Here is an 11163-nt window from a genome sequence, read left to right as displayed (position 1 = left end):
GCAGAGCGAGGTTATCAAAATCTCATAACCATCACTTCACCGCGCGGTTATGGTGATGGTTAACCGCGGCTAACCGCGGTCATGCCGCAGCCTAGGAGACAGTACATCTCTCAGCATGGTGCGAGTGTGTTGAGGAAATATTTCTGGCAATCAGCCTGATTTCACGATGCTAGGCACCGTCGTTTCTTCAAATCTGGGTCGCTACTGATCAAGAGTCTCTTCGTCTTTCAGAAGTCTAATATTGTGGAGAGTTTAGTCCTTGCTGACCTGCTCTCCCGCTTTTTATGGAGAAGCTGGCACCTTTTGGAATTGTCACCCACCAGCCTCTCTGGAGTTTACGATACGCGAATGTATCTCGTTTGAGTAATTTTGTACGAGGACTCGGCTCGGCACGACGTTAAATTAAGGTTCATATTGTTCTGGTTTCAACCAAAAAATATCAATCAATACAGCCCCCAGTCAATCTTCTGCTTCTTGATATTACCATCACACTGCATGGTTCCCTTAGCGCCAACCCGACCATCATCACGTCCGAATTTCTCGATGGCATCGTTGATGATATCAATGATATCCTGAGCACCGGTCATGAACGAAACATTGCCGTGGATGCCTTTGCCCGTGACGCCAAACTTACACGAGCCGTAGGACACAAGCGCGCGCTGCTTCTCGAGCGGCGAAGTATTCCACTCGCCGTCTGTGCCTTGGATGTTCTTGATGATCTGCTTGCAGTCCTCGATCAGGGGTGATGCTTCGCTTCCCTGGTCCTCAAAAGTAGACTACCCGCAGTAGTCCTTGCCGTTGGCAATGTTGCAAGGGAAGTAGTCCACGTTTCTGACGGACGGTGTGTCGTCGGAGTTGGTCCAAGAACGGCGAGCCACGGTCTCGGTGCAGACGGGGAGGTTGATGAATTGGGGCACTGTGATGTCCAACTCGGCGAGGCTGTCAAAATTCTTGCTACGGTCAACTGTTTTCTCGCTGCCGTTTTCTTCGCCGTTGTCGATATAAGTTCTGACAGCTCTGTTGTAGACAGAAAGGATTAGCGAAGGCACGAGTGGATAAACCAGAGGAAGACATACCCGACGATAATACCCCGTGGAGTAACACCTCCCCAAGCGCCGTCCTTGAGCTCGTCTACTCCAGAAAGAGTGGCAAAATCATTGTATGTATCGCCGTGTTGGCCACACTTGACGCCAGTCTGTGCATTCTCGCGGCAAGATCTGGACTCTCCGTCAGGGTCGGCCAGCTTGTAGAGCTTGCCCCCGTAGCACGCTGTTGCGAGCTTGTCATCATCACCGTCTGAGTCTGACGTGCAGCTGCGCTGGGTGTCAATAATGAACGGGTGGTGCCCGGATGCCTGCCACAGTACGGGAATGGCATATCCGTACAAGGCCTTCGCGAAGGCGTCGGTAACTGTATCATTTCCTGTCTTTCCGTCAAATCCATCTCCATCGCTAAGGTCACTGGCACCGTTGATGAAGTGGCCGTCCGCCACAAGAGACTTGACCGTTTTGATAGAGTCGTCTGAGCCGTCGAATAGAGAAGCCAAGCCTATGGTGTTGGCCCTATCCCAGAGACCAGCGCTTTGGCCCAGGTATGTCATGAACGCGTCTTGATCATCATCCGACCAATCGTCGCTAGAGTTTCGAGTGCGCTGGTTAACTATGAAGGTTTTATCAAGGATGGGGTCGGAAGAAAGGCTCTTACGGATCCTCAGTACTAACAAGGCTCGTGCCCACCTCGACAGCTTTGCCCAAAATACCCTGAGTGATTTCTTCTGCATTCGACTTGCCCTTATCACCCAGCGAAGCGATACCAGGCAGCTTCTGTAGAACTGTGTCTGCGTCAAAAACTACATGGAACAGCTGTTCGAGAACGAAACACTTACCATATTTGAAGAATTTCCCTCAAACCTTTGGAGTCGCGTCTGAGATCAAGTCAAACAGAATGTCCTGCCATGAGAAATCGTCCTTCGGTGGAACTGGAGCAAATTTCTTTGTAAAGTCTTTGAGCGAAGGATCAACTACCAGGGCCATGGCCGACACGAGACCGTCATGGTACCTTTGATACGTTTTACTAAGAGTATTCAAGGATTCCCAGATGAGTACTTCGGCGGGAGAACGGCCATATTTCCACCGCAGCCTTCCACAATTTCCCAGCACTTGCCGTAACCCTCCCAGTCCATCATGTACGCCATGTATCCCGTGAATGACGTTTGGTTCACATTGTCCCGGTAGTACTTCCAGGCCTTCACCATGTCATTCCAGGCTTGGTCGACGTCGAGCGCGGCCCAGCGCTCCGAGGGGGTGTAATATGGTGTTCCCTTGTAGTATTTATTGCCACAGGTCAAGCTGGACCAGTTACCGTCGTGAAGATTATTGGCTTCGAGAGGATTCTGCTTCGCCATGATTGCCTCTTTGTAATCTGACCAGTTGCCCACTGGTGCGTCATGCCAGGTTTCCAGGTCCGTTGCCCAGTTTACCGAGCCACCCATGCTCAGTGACTTGTATCTGCTGACTCGGGACTCGCGGACCTCTGGGCCCATGTATGCAACCCATTGGTTGTCATCGTAGACAAGGATGTTGCTGTCGCTGTCCTCATCGAGGTAGTGTGCGGTAGCGCGGCTTGAAGCAGTGTCGCGGGTATTAAGCCCCGAAGGACTACCGCTGAGAATCTTGTTAATTTCGGCGTTAGCCAGATAGCCAGCCGTACCCGTGCATGATCCTTTGGTAGCGTCGGAGTTGGCGCGTAAGCTCGTGTACAGACACTCAGGGCCGTAGCAACCAACCTCGGCCATGGCGAAGGAGCGGCCGTAGCTGGCAACTCCCACAACGACGCGGTCAGACGGAACTCCGGCTTTGGTAATCTTACATCAGCTCAAATTAGTGATTGTAGATTTATCGTAGGGGGTTGGCGACTGACCATGGCCAAAGAAGTCATGGTCTCCGTAAGATTGACCTGACTGCGCAGACAGTTTCCACTCGGGCAGCCGTCCTGAGAGTTGGGATTGACGGCATCCCACTGCCCATGAAGGTCATAGGTCATGAAAACAATGTAGTCAACAACTTTGCTGATCGAATTGATAGGGAAACCCTTCAGATACCAGTATGACGCGGGAGCAGCAATTGTCTTTCAACAAGTTCTTGAGAACGACCAGGAATTTCAAGTATTTATCTTCCTCATCTTCACTGCCGGCGGGAATGCCAGGGATATCCGGAGCCTGTTATATGTCAATAGATCTTCAAAAGGCTACTCTTGGAGAAGAGGGAGTAATCTACACCGGGATACTCCCAATAAATGTCAACGCCGTCCAATCCGTGATCCTTGATGAAATTGGCGATATTTGTTGCTTGCTTGAGACGATTCGCTGGTTGTGTACCCTGTCTGAAGATGTTGTATGTCCTTGGGTTGGTTGAGAAGTGCCAACCGCCAAAGGAGAGAATCTTCTTTGGGCCGGTGAGGTACTTGAAGTTGTTGGACTCGTAGGATATCAATTCGTCACCGATAAAGACCTCATAGTTCTCCGTGATGGATCCAAACCCGAAGTGCAGGTGGGTGTACTTAGAGGTGTCTATTTGCAGGGCATCCTGATACAGGCACTCCCGTGTGAAGAGGTATCCCCCATAGTAGGTGATACTGCGGAATTCGGATGGGGGGGAGCCCTTGACGATGTCGGTGCCGCAGTTGGTATGGGGCTTGGCCGTGCCCGGAGCGCCGGCGTTCGTGTCGGTACAGAACTCGGGGGTAATACCGCACTGACCCCAGACGTCACAGCAGGCATTGAGCGGGCAAGGGTTCAAGTCGGCGAGTTTGCTCATGTCGTCAGGTGCCTCAGTGCCGGGTACCTGAGGTCCGCAGATGGCATTCTCCACGGGGGCGGGCATGGGTGGTGTGCCCTTGCTTACACGAATCACACTACCGGCCAATATATTTTTGCATCCATTCCAGCCCCAGGTATCTTTATTAAACTCTTCAACGTCGTCATTTGTCAGACTGTTGGCCGCCGCGTCTGTAGCACAGCTCTGGCCGTCATTCACTATGGTGGTGGCGCAAGAACCGTCGTCGTTGGGCCTGGGGCGGAAGTCGGGGAGGTCGCCAGACGAACAACAGACATGCTGGCCAGGGGTGAGACTAGAGCAGAGTCCCTTGTCCGGGTTGTATTTTGTGAAGTGGGCGCCGGAGATGCCGCAGCGCTCGGCCAGGGCGGCGCAGCTGTCTACATCGCCCACCACCTCAGTCCGGCATTCAGATGCCCGAGCGTGAAGTGCCAAGTGGACCAGGGATTGCCTAGAGTGGTACTCTGCTGTCACAGTGGCGTTTCTTTGAGAGACAGTATGGTTGCCTTTGATCGAAGACAGTTGAGGCAGCGTAAAAGGCGCCGTGGTGGTGAAACTTGTAGAGTTGGCAAAGTCAAGACACTTGGCATCAGACCAGGACTTGAATGCCTGCTGGATGTCGCCCGTGATCCCATGTTTGAGAGCCATGAACCCCAAGATATGGTCAGAGTCATAGCCAGGTCTACAGAGCTGGATTGCCAGGACGTCGCGTTTACCATCGAAATCGGCGGTGTTGGAGTCCAAAGTTTTGATGGCAGTATTCGCAACGTCGGAAGCTCGCAGCCCCTGGCCGATGTACAGACCAGCAATGGACTGACCGAACCGCGAATACAACATGAACGTTCTTTTTGTAGGAGTGTGGCCGTTGACCACGTACTCGCGCATCTGCTCCATCAACAAGCTGTAGTCGGCCTCTGTCCTCTGTGCCGGGTTCACTGGTTGTCCATCCGATTTTGTAGGTGACATTGACACTCCTACCCGGGCGAGCAGCAGCCGCTTCGGCCTTAGTGTCGTCATCCCAGTCAAGACCATAAGCAGTGCAGGCATAAATGCGACGATTGCTGTCCTTGTCGTCGACTTTGTCATACAAAGAGAAGCTGTAGAGAACAGCCTGCTTGCACGCAGATGTCCGGTCAATGCTGGAGTAGACAGATCAGCCAAGGGGGTCAAGGCCAGTCTTAAAGCAGGCAAAAGGGCAGATGGTGTTCATGCCCCGGTAACCAGGGGCGGCCGGTTGCCTCGATCCTGCCTGGGCAGAGACGAAGACCTCCCCTCCAGGAAGAGAGAGAGCAAGGGCGCCGACCGCCACAATGCGCCAGAAAGGAGCCACGGGCTGGGAACCGAAAAATATGATATCAAAGGAAAAGGGAAAGAAAAGAGAATCTAGAGTACAAAGGCGATAAATGAGTAACTGGGCAAAAGAACGGACGCCGAGTTCCCGGCAATGCTATGGAAGGAATACCATTGACACAAGGTTCAACAGGAGCGTCGGGCTGGGTTATTCATCATTGCTCGAGTATCATATTGCTCCCAGTCCATCTACCGACGCTCCCTGTGCACCGTGGTATACTCTAAGATTGCACCTATGGTGCCAAGCGAGCTTGACAGCCTCATCCCATCCGGCTAGGGACAAAGACACAAAGCATACTGTAAGCGAACCAACCCGGAATTACAGATTTCGCTGCTCAGCCCGGCCCACATAAAGTCCAGAATAGCCCACGCTTGGGCAGGCGCCAGCGCTGGGATAGGTCTGGCCGTGAGTACCTTGCAGTGCAAGCCCACTGGGGCCGAGTTCGAAATGCTGGCAGCGATTTAGTACGAAGAAGATACGATGATTTAATGAACCTCGATGTGTAATACTCCTTCCTCAACGAGTAAGCCCATTGATGCCCACAAGGCTTTGAGGGACCACGGCCCGAAGCGCTTCACCTTGATCACTGTCGGCTTAACCCGCCAACCGGAGGCGCCGGAGGCATCTGGACCCATTCCACCTTCCGCCATGTTTCTTGATTGAGACCGTTCTATGGTGTACCTGACCCATAGCCTGAGCAACGGGCTCAGGTCCCCTCTTGCAGAGAGTGCGCGCACTACTAATGCCTGAGATCTCAGCTGTGGACACGGCCAGGGACACGTGCACCTCACAGTGTCCTTCGATACGAACGTTTATACCCTGAAAGATCAGAAGCATATGGAAAATAGTTCTCACAAATGGTAATGTCATATGCATCTAATTGTTTCGTAGTTCCATGAATTCACTGGCGGGCAAGCTTTGACAAGCCTCGTAGGATCCCTGAGAAGGAAGGCTTAGCGCTCAAGAACTGAGACAAGATTCTCCAGAGCATACGCTACTGTGGCCCCATTTTCTGTTTTGCGTAGCCATTGGAGCCACTAGAGAATCCACAATTCCATTACAGGCTTGGCAGGGCAGTTCAGGCACCGGCTCATATAGTGCACAGGAATAATATTATATATTATAAATATTCCTATAAATGAACTAGTGGGAGGGGATGAGGCTTCGCTCCTTCATAAACGTGGATATACATTAAGGTGGTGAGGTTACATTGGGCAATCATAGGTACCTAACCATTAACAAATTTGGATTCATAGGCGTGAAATATTCATTACAAGAGAAGTATACCGTCGGAACATTGTTGCCGGCCAGCAACCCCAAGTTTCAGGTGCCAACTTGATGATAGGTACAATTTCCAATGTTCGCATGTTCATTTGTAATTGACTAGCTCCTGCACTACCCCACGGCATGATATGATATACCACCAATCGTCAATCCACGCTAGAGCAGCGTCCGACTAGCACCCCTCGAGGCCGACAGCCAGGGCAAAAGCTAGAGTAATGGCAGCCCATACTGCCCGGCCATGGTCAAGACCTGCCGCGACGTCGTCTCCTGGTGTCTTGTCCGGACAACCCGAAGTGGGGAAGAGTGTATTGTGGCACCCGGCGTCGGCCATAATGCTCGCCTCAGCCTCGGGACTGATGCTAACCTTGCAAGGGCTCGCTTCAGTGGCTGAAGTCGAGGTCGAATTGGCGAGCTGAGCGCACGTGGACGGCAGGCTGTTGTGATCGGGAAAGTCCCTGGGAATCTCGAGCGTGTTTACCAAGGCCGGGACGACAAACCCCGAGGCTTCACTGCATTGGTTGTCACTGGTGAGGGTGGTCAGGTTCACGGCAGTGCCACCTTCTTTGGTGTCAAAGAAGAGATATTTGGCGGCGATCAAGTAGCTTGACAAGTGGAAGCCATCTAGAACGGCATCCTGATTGAGGCCGTCGGCTTCAAGGACCCACGGGTATTTGGAGTAATAGTACGCCGGATCATTTGACTGAGAACAGTTGAGCCAATACAAGTTCCAGAAGAACTCCCAGCTACCGGTTGTGTTCAGCATATTGCCAAGGCTGGTGGAACTGAAGTAGGTGGTCGCGTTGGCTGGGACGTTGGCCAGCTCGTCTGAATAGCTCCACACCGTCTCGTTAGGACCACCGCCCTTTGGGCGCACCCCATACTGGATGGTTGCATGGAGTTCCTTAGCGACAGATGGGTTCTGGACGGCGAACACCACTGGCATTGAGTGCATTGGGGCGAACGTGCCTTCTCGCGGGAAAATTAAATCGATCTCAGTTTTGTTGGACTCGGCCGTCGCCCAACATGCCAGCAGGCCGAGCGAGAGCCAGGACACACGAACCATGTTAGTGCTGGAGACTCAAGCTGTGCGGGCGGAAAGACACAGAAAACGAGGGCCCAGTGGAGAAGAAGAGAAGGAGCGACTGCTGACTGGAGAGGTGGAAGAGAAGAGGGCAAAATGCAGGAGTACAGGCACCGGATGGTGTAGATTATTTAAATTTGCGCCAATTCTCTGCAAGCCCACCCGGAATCTGAGCTCTCATTGCCAGAAGAGCTTGAGGACCACTCCTTGGCCAGCGTTGCAGCCTTGTAAGGGGTGTGGGGGGCGCTAGAGAGGTATCTGTGACACTAACGTGATCTAGGGCTCCGGGCCCTGGCGGGTTTTACTGCTGTTAGACTGCTCTGAGGAACCGTCAGCCGCAAATAACTTCTTAGGGCAGTCTTGCACGGCAAACCGGCATCTTCCATTGCCACCGAGCCTTTAGCGTTAGACGAGGATAGGGACCCATCAGAATAGTACCAGCACTTGGGGGTCAGCTATGAGATGATGCTACCTAGGTACCTACTATGCACGCCGCTTTTTGAGTAGCCGCGTTCAATGTCGGATCCAGGCACGAGTGAATTTTGAGCATGAGAAGTTGGACATGACTGTGAGCTACTGGAGGACGGACATATAAACCACGCCCGGAAGGACGAACTCGATTTGGCAGACACATTTCTGCCTTTATTCTTCTATCACAATGCCTTCTCTCAAGTCTGCCGTTGTCCTGAGCCTCCTTCCCGAGCTGCTCGCTGCTCGTAGTATCCCTCTCGTTAAGCGCCGCGTGGACTGTTCCTTCTCCATCGCAGCAAGCTCGGGTGACAGCTGCGAGTCCTTCGCTGCCTCATGGGGTATCTCTGTTGATGACTCCAAGTTGCTGAACCCTGGCTTGGACTGCACGAGATTTGACGACTTCGCTGATTACTGCGTCATGGGTGATGTAACCGTCGACGAACCCAGCCTTCCCTGTACTACCACCACAAAGGAGGCTTCCACGGTGACCACAAGCACTACCACTGTCGCCCATACCGCCACTACTGAGAAGACAACTACCACTACAATCTCGACAACCGGCACGGCCACCGGTGGCTCACAGTTACGGTATCACCAATGTCCAGTTCTCTTCCTGGAACCCCTATATCGATGACAGTATGTCCTTTCCTCTTCTCAGTCTTACTATGGCTTGCACAACGCTAACACAAGTCTCTCCGATAAACAGACTGCTCGAACCTCTGGCTAGACTACTACGTCTGCGCCCACGCCCCTGGCGCCCCCACCATGACTTCTGAGCCTGCCCCAGCAGAGACATCCACTGCGCCCTCCACCGACTCGGCACCGCAACCGACGCCCCTTCTCCCACACAAGCCGGCATCGACGCCAACTGCGATAAGTACCACAAGGTTACCTCGGCTGACCAGTGCGACACAATCGCGTCGCAGTACGGCATCACTCACGCCGATTTCTCCGCATGGAACCCTTCAATTGACGACAGTATGCTCTTTGCTTCCCGTTATCCTTCCCTTCCTAGGCAGCTTCTTACTCTAATGCTATAGAATACTCGAACCTCTGGCTCGACTACTACGTCTGCGTTCACGTCGCGCCTAAGCCCCAGATGGCTGGTATCACCAGCGACTGTATGACATACCACAAGGTTCAGAGCGGCGAGGGCTGCTGGGCTATTGATTCTGCCTACAACATCACCCTGGACCAGTTCCGCAAGTGGAACCCTACGATTGATGCCTCTTGTAGCAACCTCTGGGTTGATAAATACGTCTGCGTCGGCGTCGGCGTCTAGAGATATCAAGCTTGCATTGGCAACATGAGCGCTTTCAGGGAAGTAATGAGTAATTGAAGATCTATCGGCAGATAGATATGATGCAAGTTCTAGAAGGCTTTACGGCTCAGGTTGATGCTCCTAATATAGTAATATAGATGATGGTCCCTTACGTCTCTGCAGGCCGAAGGCTACTGTATGAGGTATTAAATCCATTCTTTCTAACTGTAAGGCGAATATCGATAATCTTCGATATCTCTCATAGTAGCCAGAAATCTCGCTGACGAACCATTAGTAGCGACAAGCCGCAGTAAACACCCAACCAGCAGTATCTAATGGCTCATGGAGATTGGCGTTTTCGCGACTAACACGTCAGTGTTCAAGTGGAAGTGATCTTCTTACTATTGAGTATGATTTCGGCCAACTACCTTCATCCTAGATGATAACCCAATGCTGTCTTAGCTCTTTTCAACAGATATTACAGGAGCAAACATACCGTGCTCAACAAAAACGTGATGTTGATCCAGCTTAGGGAAAGGGAGGTACTGCCATGGCTTTATATTGCTGACTACTTTCCTGATTGGAGTGCAGTGCACTATCAACTGAATTGCGCCCTAAGTATATTCCTTGCCTTGCAATACCTGGAAGTGCTGATACAGAGAGTATTAATGCCAGGATACTCCTTAGCATGCGCCAATGCCATAAGGTTGATAGATAATAAGACCTGGGCAATCTTGCGCGCAGTGCCTCTTTGATTGGTCCAGGAGCAGCTAAAAGTAGCCTGCTCTTTATACCTAATCCAGGCTAAAGTCGATTTAATTATTACTTGGTTCCTAGACCATTCCTCGGCCCGAGCCCAGTCGATCTGGGTTGTATTCGTCGGTCAAGGGCCACACAGACAAGCGATCAGGGTCTGCAGCAACGAACTGCTGGATTCGATATACCAGTTACGCTGAAAGACAGTTCATAGTTGACTGCTGGCCTTCCTGGCCGCGTTTGGCGATCGCACAGGGAGAGAATGTCAAGCTCCGGCTTCATCGTGGGTCCCAGGCTAGGGCATTAGATAGAAACCCCTGTCAAGACGTAGCAGTATTTTTGCAGGTTGTCGTGAATTTAACTAGCTGCAGGTAGAATCCGCAAAATGGCAAGAGTGATGACGTGTGAAGCTTGGCAATAAGTGGACTTGGTGTCGGGCCTACTGAACGAATTATTGCGTTTTATAAGGGGGTTCAGGTTCCATGAGACGAAGTTTCTTTGCCGGGTTGCTTGTAGTCATAGAGCCGGATCGCTTTAAAGCGTCCCTTTGGAGCAGTTTGACAATTTCTTGATGGCCTCTCTCTGAGGCTGCCTGGAGGGCATTGCCATATTTCCCGCCCTGTGCATTGACATCTGCTCCCTTATCCAAGAGCAGTGTGACAATCTCTTGATAGCCTCCTGATGAGGCTGCCTGGAGGGCATTGCCATAGAAGCCGCCCTGTGCATTGACATCTGCTCCCTTGTCCAAGAGCAGTTTGATAATCTGCTGATATCCTCCCTCTGAGGCAGCATACAGAGAATTGCCATATTTCCCGCGTTGTGCATTAATATCTGCTCCCTTGTCCAAGAGCAGTCTAACAATTCCTTGATATCCTCTCCATGAGGCAGCATACAGAGCGTTGCCATAGACGCCGCCCTGTGCATTAACATCTGCTCCCTTGTCCAAGAGCAGTTTGACAATTTCTTGATAGCCTCCTGATGAGGCTGCCTGGAGAGCATTGCCAAATCCCCCGCCCTGTGTATTAACATCTGCTCCCTTATGCAAGAGCAGTCTGACAATTTCTTGATATCCTCTCCATGATGCAGTATACAGAGCATTGCCATATTTCCCGCCCTGTGCATTGAC

The 11163-nt window shown here is 51.9% G+C and overlaps 4 protein-coding genes across 4 annotated transcripts in view; 1 reads left to right on the top strand and 3 right to left on the bottom strand.

Annotated features, from left to right (window-relative positions):
• Positions 1-443: 443 nt before the first annotated feature.
• BDW70DRAFT_166856 (uncharacterized protein) lies at positions 444-5834 on the bottom strand (the record flags this gene model as incomplete). Its single annotated transcript, XM_073742101.1, has 12 exons — positions 444-776; positions 828-1008; positions 1077-1634; positions 1705-1823; positions 1911-2104; positions 2134-2863; positions 2920-3067; positions 3135-3217; positions 3276-4754; positions 4798-4910; positions 5055-5166; positions 5679-5834. 12 exons carry the CDS (start codon positions 5832-5834, stop codon positions 444-446), a joined length of 4206 nt encoding a protein of 1401 aa, XP_073590841.1.
• A 654-nt stretch (positions 5835-6488) lies between these two features.
• On the bottom strand, positions 6489-7735 carry BDW70DRAFT_145528 (uncharacterized protein). Its single transcript, XM_073738441.1, has one exon. The coding sequence runs from the start codon at positions 7529-7531 to the stop codon at positions 6641-6643; it is 891 nt and encodes a 296-aa protein (XP_073590840.1). The 5' UTR covers positions 7532-7735; the 3' UTR covers positions 6489-6640.
• A 472-nt stretch (positions 7736-8207) lies between these two features.
• On the top strand, positions 8208-9302 carry BDW70DRAFT_164883 (LysM peptidoglycan-binding domain-containing protein; the record flags this gene model as incomplete). Its single annotated transcript, XM_073741588.1, has 3 exons — positions 8208-8608; positions 8811-8998; positions 9061-9302. The coding sequence occupies 3 exons, from the start codon at positions 8208-8210 to the stop codon at positions 9300-9302; spliced, it is 831 nt and encodes a 276-aa protein (XP_073590839.1).
• A 1186-nt stretch (positions 9303-10488) lies between these two features.
• BDW70DRAFT_166850 (uncharacterized protein) overlaps positions 10489-11163 on the bottom strand; it is a gene marked incomplete at its 3' end in the record, with an annotated part of 4219 nt that continues 3544 nt past the window's right edge. The window contains exon 5 of the mRNA XM_073742100.1: positions 10489-11052. Coding sequence (XP_073590838.1) covers positions 10489-11052 — 564 coding nt within the window. The remainder of the gene's footprint in view (positions 11053-11163) is intronic.

The sequence above is a fragment of the Aspergillus foveolatus genome (genome assembly GCF_047715535.1).
Source record: "Aspergillus foveolatus strain CBS 279.81 unplaced genomic scaffold BDW70scaffold_155, whole genome shotgun sequence".
Classification (NCBI taxonomy): domain Eukaryota; kingdom Fungi; phylum Ascomycota; class Eurotiomycetes; order Eurotiales; family Aspergillaceae; genus Aspergillus; species Aspergillus foveolatus.
Note: the sequence above shows the minus strand (reverse complement) of the source record. Positions and strands in the feature narration are given on the sequence as shown.

Excerpts from the sequence above, each read along its gene's own strand:
- BDW70DRAFT_145528 (XM_073738441.1), bottom strand. The coding sequence starts at position 7,531 with ATGGTTCGTGTGTCCTGGCTCTCGCTCGGCCTGCTGGCATGTTGGGCG.